At 42.8% G+C, this 12,315-nt stretch overlaps 1 protein-coding gene across 5 annotated transcripts; it reads right to left on the bottom strand.

Moving 5' to 3' along the window:
- Positions 1-4,200: 4,200 nt before the first annotated feature.
- On the bottom strand, positions 4,201-11,316 carry LOC113836891 (keratin-associated protein 4-12-like). Of its 5 annotated transcripts, none has more exons than XM_027427736.1 (2): positions 10,852-11,316; positions 4,201-4,245 (listed from the first exon to the last, which is right to left on the bottom strand). In XM_027427736.1, the coding sequence occupies exons 1-2, from the start codon at positions 11,314-11,316 to the stop codon at positions 4,201-4,203; spliced, it is 510 nt and encodes a 169-aa protein (XP_027283537.1). The 5 variants fall into 5 exon arrangements, with proteins under 5 accessions (XP_027283537.1, XP_027283536.1, XP_027283538.1 ...); XM_027427735.1 differs by lacking the exon at positions 10,852-11,316 and adding an exon at positions 4,307-4,818 and having other exon boundaries at positions 4,201-4,270; XM_027427737.1 differs by lacking the exon at positions 10,852-11,316 and adding an exon at positions 4,608-4,818 and having other exon boundaries at positions 4,201-4,412.
- Between the last annotated feature and the right edge of the window lie 999 nt (positions 11,317-12,315).

Raw genomic sequence — 12,315 nt, 5'->3', positions numbered from 1 at the left:
AAAGGTTGTGCTCATTTTAGTTCTCATGTCCAGTCAAAGAAAGGAGCTATTTCAAATGTGAGTGATCTCATCATCATGAGAAAGTTGAAACACCACTGTGCATGATGGGTAGGAGACCACATTAAGCATTAGATGACACACTGTTGCAGTCCTGATGTTTTTAGTTAGTTTGTAATTGTACATGAGGAAGTGGCAAGGCATTTAGTCCAGTATGAACTTAGAAACCAAGAGAGCAGAAGTCTCCAGATATGAGCTTGGCAGCTGTATTAGCTTCTTTTCCTGATGCTGTAATAAAATAATCAGACAGAATCTCTTATGGAGCAGAGGATTTATTCAAGTGCTGTCCTTCAATTTGGAGAGACATTAAGGCAACAGGAATTTGAAGTGGCATTTCATATGACGTTCACAGTACAGAAACACAGAATGGGGATGAGCTATCAGCTACTTTCTTTACATTATACCATCCAGAATACTTACGTGAGGAGTGATCTTCCCCATAGTTAACTTGGGTCTCCCCAAGTCAATTAACCCAAGGCATGCTCAGAGGCTAAGTCATTCGTCATTAGATATCCCGATAAGCTCATCGCCTAGGCAACTCAAGAACTCATCAAGTTGACAGTTAACATTAAACATCACAGTGGCTCTTCAAGGCAAGTAATCCAGAAGAGCAGATATCTGGCCACTGGCACATCCATGTTACTTTCTCTAGCAATGTTCATGAACCACACAGAGTAACCAGAATAAAGAGAAGCTGGTGGGTGGGATGGATTCTATGACACTGCACCCCAGTACTTTAAAGCCTAAAATTTCCTCATTCTTACGCTTGTGTGAGCCTACAGGACAGGGAGCTCAAACTGTACATACTGCCCTCTAGATCAGATCATTGCCATCAGCTGTAGATACTACTTCTTCTAGACATGTCTGCCCTTTCTGCATCCATTCCTCCTTCCCTGAGGAGCTACCAGCAGTGACAGCTGAGAGCTCTGCAAAGATCCAGACCCTTGGGCTACAACAGAGGAAGAACTGTGGTCTCACACGTGCTCTGCATTGTCCTCACATGTCAAATGAAATGGAGTTCACTGAGAATAAGTCTTAGCTCACGTGTTTCTACTCTAGCATCCTTTCTTCAGTAAATTGTTAGTTTCATCCTTGTAAGCAATTGTACAAGAATTGCTGTCTCAGGTTGCTCTTTGAAAAATTACAGCTTACTCTTGTGCAACTTCCCTGTAAATGGATGTCAGGGTTGTATTCTCTCACTCCCAGAACTCTTTTAGCTATTATTATTATTATTATTATTATTATTATTATTATTATTATTATTATTCCATTGACTACTTGAGGCCAGGCATCCCTAAAAACAGTGTCCAAACACATGTTCAGCCTTTGCCACAACATTCACGGAACTTGATGATCAAACTTTATTGCTGCTGTCACCACCACACACATTGACCACAGGGTATGGATAATTCAAATTCTTTGTTAACAGGAAGTTTCCTCCCTGCTGACTGTCTTCCATAGCACTGCAATACGTAATGCAGGCTGCTTTGGAGAAACAGTCATCAGAAGTCACCCTACAAATCTTGACCAAGGCTGCAAGATGTACCCCATGTATAGTAGTTGCATGATTTTAATGGATATAATCAACTGCTTTCTGATCGGAGTTACACCTGATCCGCATGGGGAAACACACGCCTGATACTACAAGTATGGACAAGAATCCATGGTTAGGGATCTCACAGGGAAGAAAGAATCTAGCACTATTATTCTGCTAAATATACATGGTGTCGAACTGCCATGTAAATTGTTATCTCCGTGTTCACAGATTAGGGCAGCTCCCGGCTCTCATCAGAGAAGAGCCTTTGTGAAGTTAACAGTGCTCAACACAGAAACGTTGAACTGGTCAAAGTGCAGAGAATACTGAGTGTGGAGTGTTTCCCTACACTCCTCAAGGAAACAGACTATCGTTAAAGGGAGAGGGTCATGAAAGTGTAGATCAAGCTGGTCAAAATTCTTGCATGGTGTGGGAAATGCTTCCCAAGACCCCAACTTCAAACTGAAGAGCCATGGACTGTTGAGGGCTTCTGGGCCATGAAGAGTCAGTTTTCTGGGGCTCCTAGGAGGTCAACAACACTTCAGTGGGTAGTTCCATACTCAGGGGTATATAGGCAGCATGATGGAGTCAAGAGTTATTTTAAAACAACATAAAAAGACACACAGTTGTGGGGAAGGCAGGTAGGGAGGTAAAGATTGATCTAGGAGGAGTTGGGGGAGGAGTGGCAGGAATATATGATCAAAACATGCTATATGAAATTATCTAGGATTTAAGAAAAGTATTTTAGATATCAATACAATAGCAAAAGACTTAAAATGGCATAGTTTCTATTTACATATTAAAAGTTTATGCAATATGTATAAGTGCATATACATATATAATCAAGCATAATATAATATATAGTATAAAATGCTGTTGCTTTTTTGTTGTTGTTCAACATTGCTTTGGTTAATTGAAATATTTTACAAAAGTGTTTCCATATGAATTTTAGGTTTCTCTTATTTCCTACTTCTATGAAGAATCTCAGTAAACTTTTCTGGTTATTGCAGTTATTGTAGATGGATTTAGCTGATGGGGCCATTTTCAAAACATTAATCATGCCTATGTATAATCACTTGTAAATCTATCCAACTTCTGATGTATTTTTTGTTATGTTTCTTCAGGATTTCATACTTTTATTGTGAAGTTTTTCCAAACATTGGTTATGTGTTAGATGTTTTTGTTTTTTTTTTGGGGGGGGTGGGGGGAGAGTACTGTGGATGGCATTTTTCTCATCATATCTATTGTTGTATATATCTCTGTACCCAGCCTCAAATTATGTTTTGGAATGCAACCCAATATATTATTTGAGTGGGAAATGTCCCCAGAGGGTTATGGTTTAAACACTTGATCTCCAGCTGGCAGGGATATTCTAGGTGTGCTATCAAATTATCCTACTTAACCAAGGAGTCTAATTTTTGCTTTAGGAGCAGAAGCTAAATTAATACATAGAAGCCTCCTATAAACTCTTTCTGTGCAATGATGCTATCTGTTGCCAGATTTTTTTTCTTATACCACAGCTCTATGTAAATATTCTAAGAATTAATAGGCACTAGACATTCATAAATCTGTAGGCAGGAACTTAATTTTTAAATTAGTTTTACTCTTTTCGAATGAGTTTTTTTAAAGCTTTATATTTATTGTTTGCTAACATTTTCCCTTATAATTAAGGGCAGTCTGAGAACATTTTGCAGAAATGCAAGTTCTGACAAGAGAACCTACACAATATTTTTCAGATGTTAAAATGTTACCTACAGGACAAGCAGAACAGACTTCAGATGAGCCTAACCTAAGAACCTTCCCTTGTATACCTCTTAGTGGCTTAAAGGTTTACTGACACTAACTCCTTGACATCTGTCACTTATGCCCCTCCCATTATGGAACCAACTGGGACAAATCTGACCCTTAGCAACAAGTGGCAGTAGAGAGCAAACCTCCAGATGACTTTAGAGAGTCGGGGGTAGAGGGTGACGTAATAAAAGGGAAGGGCACATGTTTATTCAAGGGGAAGGGGAAAAAGAGCATCACTCACCCACCGGCCCACTGCTTGAGTGTTCCTAGTAGAATACTTAAATGCTCTCCCCCTTAAGCCTCCTCTTTGTCAGAGAAAATCATCCAGAAGCGAGTTGCCTGTGCATGGTCTATGGAACCATCTTTCTGTATCGGGAGGAGAAGGCAGAGGGAGCAGAGTTGGCATACTAGAAATCACCTGCTCTTGTTCCTTTGCTTTATAGAGATGAGCTAACTAGAAGTTTGGAGGTGGGGAACAACCATTTGAGAAAGAGAAACAAAGAAACGTGGCGTTTTCATATTTGCTCTAATGCAAACATTTTTAATTTATTTAACATGTAAGAAAATCTCCATTTTTAAAAATATGGCAGACAGCAAGGATTTCTATCGGGTTAAGGTGAGAGCTTACAGATTCCAGAGAGAACACAAACTTGTTGACATGCTGTAAAGGGACACGCAGCAGGCGGCAGCAGTGAAAGGATATTTGGAGACCAAAATCATTATTATTTGGAACATAGACGTTACAATGTGGCCTCTCAGGATCAGCTCACAGGTGGTCTATATCAGGAATGCTGGGAGGAGACACTGGGTGAGAGCTCTCAGCAGCAGGAACCACTAGAGCATGCTGGGCGGCAGCAGGTGGTCTGGCAACAGGTGGGACGGCAGCAGCTGGAGATGCAGCACTGGGGCCTGCAGCAGCTGGACACACAGCAGCTGGGGCGGCAGCAGGAAGGCCTGCAGCAGCTAGAAATGCAACAGGTGGGGCGGCAGCAGCTGGACATACAGCAGCTGGGGCGGCAGCAGGTGGTCTGGCAACAGCTGGGGCGGCAGCAGGAAGGCCTGCAGCAGCTAGAAATGCAGCAGCTGGGGCGGCAACAGCTGGAACTGCTACAGCAGGGGCGGCAGCAGCTGGAGATGCAGCAAGATGGCCTGCAGCAGCTGGACACACAGCAGCTAGGGCGACAGCAGCTGGGGCGGCAGCAGGAAGGCCTGCAGCAGCTAGAAATGCAGCAGCTGGGGCGGCAGCAGCTGGGGCGGCAGCAGGTGGGCTGGCAGCACACAGACTGACAGCAGCTGGGTCTGCAGCAGCTGGACACACAGCAGCTGGGCCGGCAGCAGGTGGTCCTGCAGCAGGTGGTCTGGCAGCAAGTGGGCTGGCAGCAGCCTTGGCCACAGCCCTCCTCAGAGCAGACAGAGCCACAACAGGAGTTGACCATGGTGTGAGTGAGAGGTGGAGGTTCTGAGTGGGTTTACAAGAAGCTGGGTTGGAAGGTTTGGAAGTGGCAGTCTCCCTGCCCACATCCCCTTTTATACCCTGCTGAGGGGCTGCTGTCCTCACATGCAGCATTCTTTCCTTGTTATTGTTTGTGTTAATAAATAGGTGATTATCAAATTAGGTGAGTTTCTTTTCCTGGCTAAATTATCAAGGTAGATGGAAAACAGTTTGGTTTCCTGGTGTTGGCATTCATCATCAGCTCTTGAACCATTTCCTAAGTGTCTTTCTTGCCTTAATTTCTTTCAAACAGTTGTCACATGATATTGTGTGCCTCATCATTGTATGGTTCAGCATCATGGTGGGTGGCTCTACTGTCTACCTTTAGGTAATCATGATTTTTAAAGAACTGTAATTGTTCCTGGTGAGCCAGGAGGATAAAGGTTTATTATACCAATGGCTCATCACAATGGGTCAGGTGGGCACTGACAACTTGGATATCAAGATCATTGGCATGAACAAAGAAAGTTCTTCCCTGAGTGACTCATACATTTTCTAGACCAGTTTCATAGTGGAGGCCTGGATGGGGAAATGTTGATGTTTATCATTTCACCGTTTTTTATTATTTTTTTTGCCAGAAACAACCCTTTAATAATCATTTATAGGGCCTCTCTCTACAATGGGTTACAGACCTCAATTGGCTCACAAAGCTCAGGTTTCTCGGCTCTGACCTGCGGGATTACTTCCCTTCTTTGCCAACCTAACTTTTTGGCTTAACCGAACATATGCAGCCACATCCTGACTTTCCCCAGGATGTACTTTGCAGCTCCATTTGATAATCAAGTGGTATTGTCACTTATTCTAATTTAAACCTGAATGCCCTGCTTTGGGCTGGGTTTCTGAGGAGGAGATTCTCCTGTTTCGTGTTTCAAGTGGTGGATTAGACCCCCCTCTTAATGTTCATTTTACATGTGTCTATATACACACAACCTGTGTGTTTTGTGATTATATATCACATATACTTGCATATGTGATATGTGTATGTATATATCACGTGTAAATATGTGATGTGTGTATGTATATATCGCACAAGTTAATAAAAGGAGATTGATCTGTACCTACTTTGGTACACATTAAATACTTAAAGGGCACAAAGCACCCATCCAATTACCTTGATGATTAATGTTCCAAATATGTGGAATGCTTCAATCCCTCTGCTGGCCTCTGTCGTCTGAGAAACAGATGGGTTAACTGTGTGATCACATCATTAAATTTCTTAATTAGGACCATTTAGTGGCCAAGCCTTTTGCAGTATTTTTATGAAATTAATTTGTTCAGCAAACACCTAGTCTACAGGCTTCCCCCCCCCCACCAGGCTCAAATTTGTAAAGCTTGAAAAGACGGAGGATTTAAATAATCATATATCCTGAGAGAGAGTCTCCCCTCGATTGCTGCAGTAACAAGGACACCTCGGCTTCCACATGAATAAGCATAGGAAGATTTCTTGATTACTAGAGCCCAATTCCAACTGATACCTCTACAACATAACTTCTGAGGCACTCTGTGCCTAAAGCTCAGGGATCATTGCTGAAAAGGGAGTGGAAAGATGCTCCCTGCCAGAGCATCAGGGAGTTTGCTGTGAGACTGTGTCTCCTAGGAATGCCAGTAGCCCCACCCATAAAGTCTCACCAACATGGCTGCCTAAACATGAACTGAACAGAGCTGATACCAATAGACATGCTACTGTGGATAGGGGGAAAGCTCATGAGGCCTCAATCCTACTCAAAGAACTACAGGCAACTAAGGAACACTCAGAGTGGGAGAAAGTCTTCTCCTAGGAAGAACATATCAATTGGCTACCCATACCAAGTGGTCATCTCTGGAAAACATACATACAAGTAACACTGCATAGACTGAGAAGATTGTATTTTTGTATTTAGGAATTTATATGTACACCACACACACATACACACACACACACACACACACACACACACACACACACACTACACAGATACACATGCTCACACACATATAAAGAAAAAATGATGTAATTGTATTATAATCTCAATAAAAATATATTTTTTAAAAAAAAAAGAATGATCTTTTGGTACAAGACTAGCTGAGCACCACACAAGGTACTGGACTCAAAGCCACAACACAAAATAAATAAAATGAGACCCATTCCTCTCTTAAATAGCCAGAGTACATTCTCTAAACCAGTGGTTGTCATGACTGGCTTCGTGGGAGAATAGCCCACAGAGCATTACAAACTGTCAACTCCTGGTTCATGTCCTGGACAGTCTTCTTCTAACCAGTCTGAGCATCTGCAATTTGTAGAAGTCCACAAATGATCCCAGGGAGCCTCCAGATTTGAAAGTTCCGCACTAACTGCCCACATTACCTGCATTTGTGTCCCTTGCAATAGTCAGCAGTAACTTTGAACACTGTGGGATCAAATTATTCTAAGTCTCTGTATTACCATAGGCCAGTCTCATACCAGTTGCATCACAGACCCATATTAATCAGAACAGACCAGTAGGGAATAGAGTCCAATGACTGGATTCATTTTCAAAGAAGAAACCACCAAACAGATGACGCATTACTATATGCTTTTTGTTAAAATTTACCTTCTATGAAACAAAATGGATAATTAGCATTAGGACTAGATATACAAATTATGTGACAGCTATATGCCTATCCCTCTTTGGTTATACACAGCTCAGTTTTCTAAACTTGAGTTGTGACATATGGGGTCACATAATTGAATATGGGGTTCATTGAGTAAACAAACCACTCCCAAGGGTTGGTCCTGTGCCTAGCAGTAGATGGCCAACACTAAACAAACTCAATAGCATTTTTGGAGGTCCCTTTGCTTGGGCAATATGTTTCTTTCTTTTCTTCCTTTACAGGTCTTTGGCATATATATTTTGGTTTCTGGAGGTGTGAATTTATGGTATTTTAGTGTGTTCAGATGTGTGTGTCTCTTCATCTATATGTGTTTCTTGTGCTTTTTCTGTGGCAGTTTTTCTCAAGTTTGTATGTTTGCACCATTCTATTCCAGTTTGTTTTCTTTTTTTATTTTTAGCTATATTGTTTGTAAATGCCTGTTTGTATTCTAATGAGAATTAGAAAGAAAGGGTATGGATTTTGATGGATGGGGAGTTGGGGATGATCTGGGAGGAATTGGGGGAGGGGAAACTGTTATCAGAACACATTGTATGAAAAATATCTATTTTCATTTAAAGCAAAATTCCTGCATCATTTTCTGCTTTTAGTGGCTGTTAGCATAACCCCCCCTTAAAAATCTGGGTGCTACACTTTTAATTTGACTTTATTACAGCTTGTTAGTTAAAGTTGTAAACACTTATATACAACATCCTGTAGCCCAAGCCATTGACTTGCTTACATTCAATCTAGTGACATCTCCTGACAGCTTAGATACAAACTTCCTTGATGCAGATACATGCTATCTGTGACCATTTCTCCCAACAGTTGGCTATAGATAAGAAAGTGCTGACAGCAGAGTAGAAAAGCAAAACCAAACAAAGCAAAAAATTGTTTTTCCACTCAAGACTGCTTTTTCTACCTCTGATATTTCCTTCCTTCCTTCCTTCCTTCCTTCCTTCCTTCCTTCCTTCCTTCCTTCCTTCCTTTCTTTCTTTCCTTCTGTCTGTCTTCCTTTCTTTTTTATACCTTCCTTCCTTCCCTCCCCTTTCTCTTTTTTATTTAACAAATTTTAGGGTTGTTTTACAAGCATCCAAGGAATGCTTCATTGAATTTTAAGGAAATGTATAGAATTTTAGATGGAACTTGGTGTTTTATTTGGAGGGGAATGATGAGGGAGGTCCCTCTGTATATATGTTTGTCTTATTGGTTGATAAATAAAGCACTGTTGGCCAATAGGGTGGGGCTAGGAGTCGAGGAGGATTCTGTGAAATGTAGTAAAGAAGAGTCGCCATGTGATCCCTGGAAGGCCAGAGCATAAGGCTGGCATCCTCAGTAAGATAGGTCCTTATAAAAATATATAGATTAGTAGTTATGGTTGATAATTAAGACTGAGCTAGCCAATAAGAAACCCTAGTCATTAGCCAACAGCATTGTAAATAATATAAGACTCTGTGTGTTATTTGGGCCTCCGAACTTAGGCGCTGTCAGAAAGAGCTATTGTTACAGGGGAAGATAGTGGGATTTTGCTAATGGAATTGATTTACTGGTTTCAGTCTCGTTGAACTAGCTGTTGGAGGCATCACACACAGCCTCTAAGTGTGGTAACTGTAACAGGACAGTACCAACATAAGAATAGATGAGTGTGCAGACCTATGGAACATAACAGATCCAGAAATAAACCCATGTACCGTGGCCTTCCAAGTGTTAATAAAGTTTCTATGAACATATTTTGGGGAGGTCCCCTTTAGCAACTTGTATTAGGAAAACAAGATACACATATAGAGAACTGAAAGATATCCCTTGCTGGTCTCACTAGACAAATGCTCACTCAAAATGGATAAAAGGCTTTAACTTGAAATTAGAAAAGTTGAAACCACAAGAGGAAAAATATAATAAGAACAGTCAAGATGATAGTAAGAATTGACAAACTGAATCTCATATAAAAAGAAACAATAGACTAGACAGTGGTGGTGTACGCCTTTAACCCCAGCACTCGGGAGGCAGAGATAGGCGGAACTCTGTGAGTTCAAGACCAGCCCTGATCTACAGAATGAGTTTCAGGACAGGCAAAAAACAAAACAAAACAAAGCACACACACACAAAAAAAAAAAAAAAATGAAGAGAAAGGCTGGAAAAAAGAAAAATCTTTACCAGCAACTCATTGCCCAGGAAATTAATATACAGAATATATTTAAAAACTAAAAAAATATATGAAAGAGAGAAAAAAATAATATAATCAATAAATACACAATATGTTCAGAAGATCTACAGTTCAGGGAACCAGCATTCAAGGCTTGATGCTGACACCATGACACTGCATTAGATTAGACTTTTGCGGGAGGGAAGTGGCACTGGGTTGGAAGCAGGTTGTCCTCTGTGACCCGCCCTTACACAGAGATTTGAGACAAAGTTGTTTATCAGGAAAGTGACCTGAGGAAGGATTGAGGTGAACTCAGGGAATGACATAAGTCAGCACAAATCATGTGATCAAAGCATCTCCAGAAGCAGCAGGGCTCCCAGCCACTGAAGACCCAGGGAACGTTTGCCTGACTGAGGGAGCAAGGGCTTGTGCTCACCCAATCTCTCTCACTGCCTGGACTCTGTGCCTAAGGGCTTCAACTCTCCTACCTACTGCTGCTTCTTCAGCCGGAGAAAGTTCTCAGCACAGAGGTCCATGTTGCTCTACAAGATATCTTTCTGTATTGGAGGAGGAGTGTCACGGGGAGGGAGCTGGCATGTGCTGTCTTTGTACTTAGAAATTTTTTTTTTTTACTTCAGAATTTGACAGATGCGAAAAACACCCCCAGAGAAAAAATAAGTAGACAGATACATATGGTATGCCTGCAAAATCCAGATTTATTTAAGATATAAGAGACTCTCCATTTTTAAGAATATGGTAAAGAACAAAATTTTCCATGGCAATAAGGTCAAACTTTATAGATTTCAGAAAAAAAAAATTTGTGGTCGCTTTAAAGAAAGATAACAAACAGGCAGGAGTAAGGACAGTACATTTGGAGGCCAAAATCATTATCCATTGGAACAGAGGCCTCTCGGATTCCGCTCACAGGAGGTCTACATCAGGAATACTGGGTGATGAAGAACAGGAGGCTGCGGGTGAGAGCTCTCAGCAGCAGGAACAACTAGAGCATGCTGGGCGGCAGCAGGTTGTTTGGCAACAGCTGGGGCGGCAGCAGCTGGAGATGCAGCACTGGGGCCTGCAGCAGCTGGACACACAGCAGCTAGGGCGGCAGCAGCTGGATCCACAACAGCTGGAACTGCTACAGCAGGGGCGGCAGCAGGAAGGCCTGCAGCAGCTGGACACACAGCAGCTGGGGCGGCAACAGGAAGGCCTGCAGCAGCTGGACACACAGCAGCTAGGGCGACAGCAGGTGGTCTGGCAACAGGTGGGGCGGCAGCAGCTGGACACACAACAGCTAGGGCGGCAGCAGCTGGATCCACAACAGCTGGAACTGCTACAGCAGGGGCGGCAGCAGGAAGGCCTGCAACAGCTGGACACACAGCAGCTGGGGCGGCAGCAGGAAGGCCTGCAGCAGCTGGACACACAGCAGCTGGGGCGGCAGCAGGAAGGCCTGCAGCAGCTGGACACACAGCAGCTGGGGCGACAGCAGGTGGTCTGGCAACAGCTGGGGCGGCAGCAGCTGGACACACAGCAGCTGGCGGGGCAGCAGGAAGGCCTGCAGCAGCTAGAAATGCAGCAGCTGGGACGGCAGCAGGTGGTCCTGCAGCAGGTGGGCTGGCAGCAAGTGGGCTGGCAGCAGCCTTGGCCACAGCCCTCCTCAGAACAGACAGAGCCACAACAGGAGTTGACCATGGTGTGAGAGGTGGAGGTTCTGGATGGGTTTACAAGGAGGTGGGTTGGAAGGTTTGGAAGTGAGAATCTCCCTGCTCACATCCCCTTTTATACCCTGTTGAGGGGCTGCTGTCCTCACATGCAGCATTCTTTCCTTGTTATTGTTTGTGTTGATAAATAGGTGATTATCAAATTAGGCAATTTCTTCTCCCGGCTAAATTATCCAGTGAGATGGAAAGCACAGCTTCCTTTCCTTGTATTAAGATTCATCACTAGTTCTTGCTGAGCCATTTCCCAAATGTCTTTTTTGTTTTAGTTTCTTCCAAACAACTGTCACATGACATTGTGTGTCTAGGCACTGTATGGTTTAGTCTCATGGTGGATGACCTGTTGCCCACCCTTAGATAATCATTGGTATTATAGACCCATAATTGTTTCTGGTGACCCAGGAGGATAAACGTTTTTATGCTGATGGCTCATCCATAATGGGTCAGGTTGGCCCAGAAGGTTTGGCCACAAAAAAAAAAAAAAAATAACCCATCCCATAGGAAGCCTAGTAAGCCATATCTCCTGCCTCACGTGGAGCATGGTTCACTTCCTAGATTGTTTTTCAATGAGAAACACAGAACAATCTTAGGTAGAAAGCTGAATGATTTTTTTTCATAAACAAAGCTCTAACAGTTTTAGTACCTCTTAGGGAAAAAGGGTTTCAGCTCAGCTCTACCTCAAAATCTAGGTGTCTCCATTCCACTATGTGGGCTTCTTTTCCTTCTGTCTCTGGTAGCTTGTCCTTCTTGCTTTAACAGGAACTCCTGACCCAGGCCCTTGCTTTCCTCAGATGTCCTTCAGGACTTCAGTTAGATGAGCAACTTCCTGACTCCTGTTCTCTTTGGCCCTGTCCCTTCTGTGTCTGTGGAGGTCCTCACTCCTCTAGATGCCTCACCTGTGTCTCTACAAGGCTAAGTGGATTAGGCGTCACCCTTCAAGTCCTTCTTTGAAAAATGTAAAAAGAATGAGTAA

The sequence above is a fragment of the Cricetulus griseus genome, chromosome 7 (genome assembly GCF_003668045.3).
Source record: "Cricetulus griseus strain 17A/GY chromosome 7, alternate assembly CriGri-PICRH-1.0, whole genome shotgun sequence".
Lineage (NCBI taxonomy): Eukaryota > Metazoa > Chordata > Mammalia > Rodentia > Cricetidae > Cricetulus > Cricetulus griseus.
Note: the sequence above shows the minus strand (reverse complement) of the source record. Positions and strands in the feature narration are given on the sequence as shown.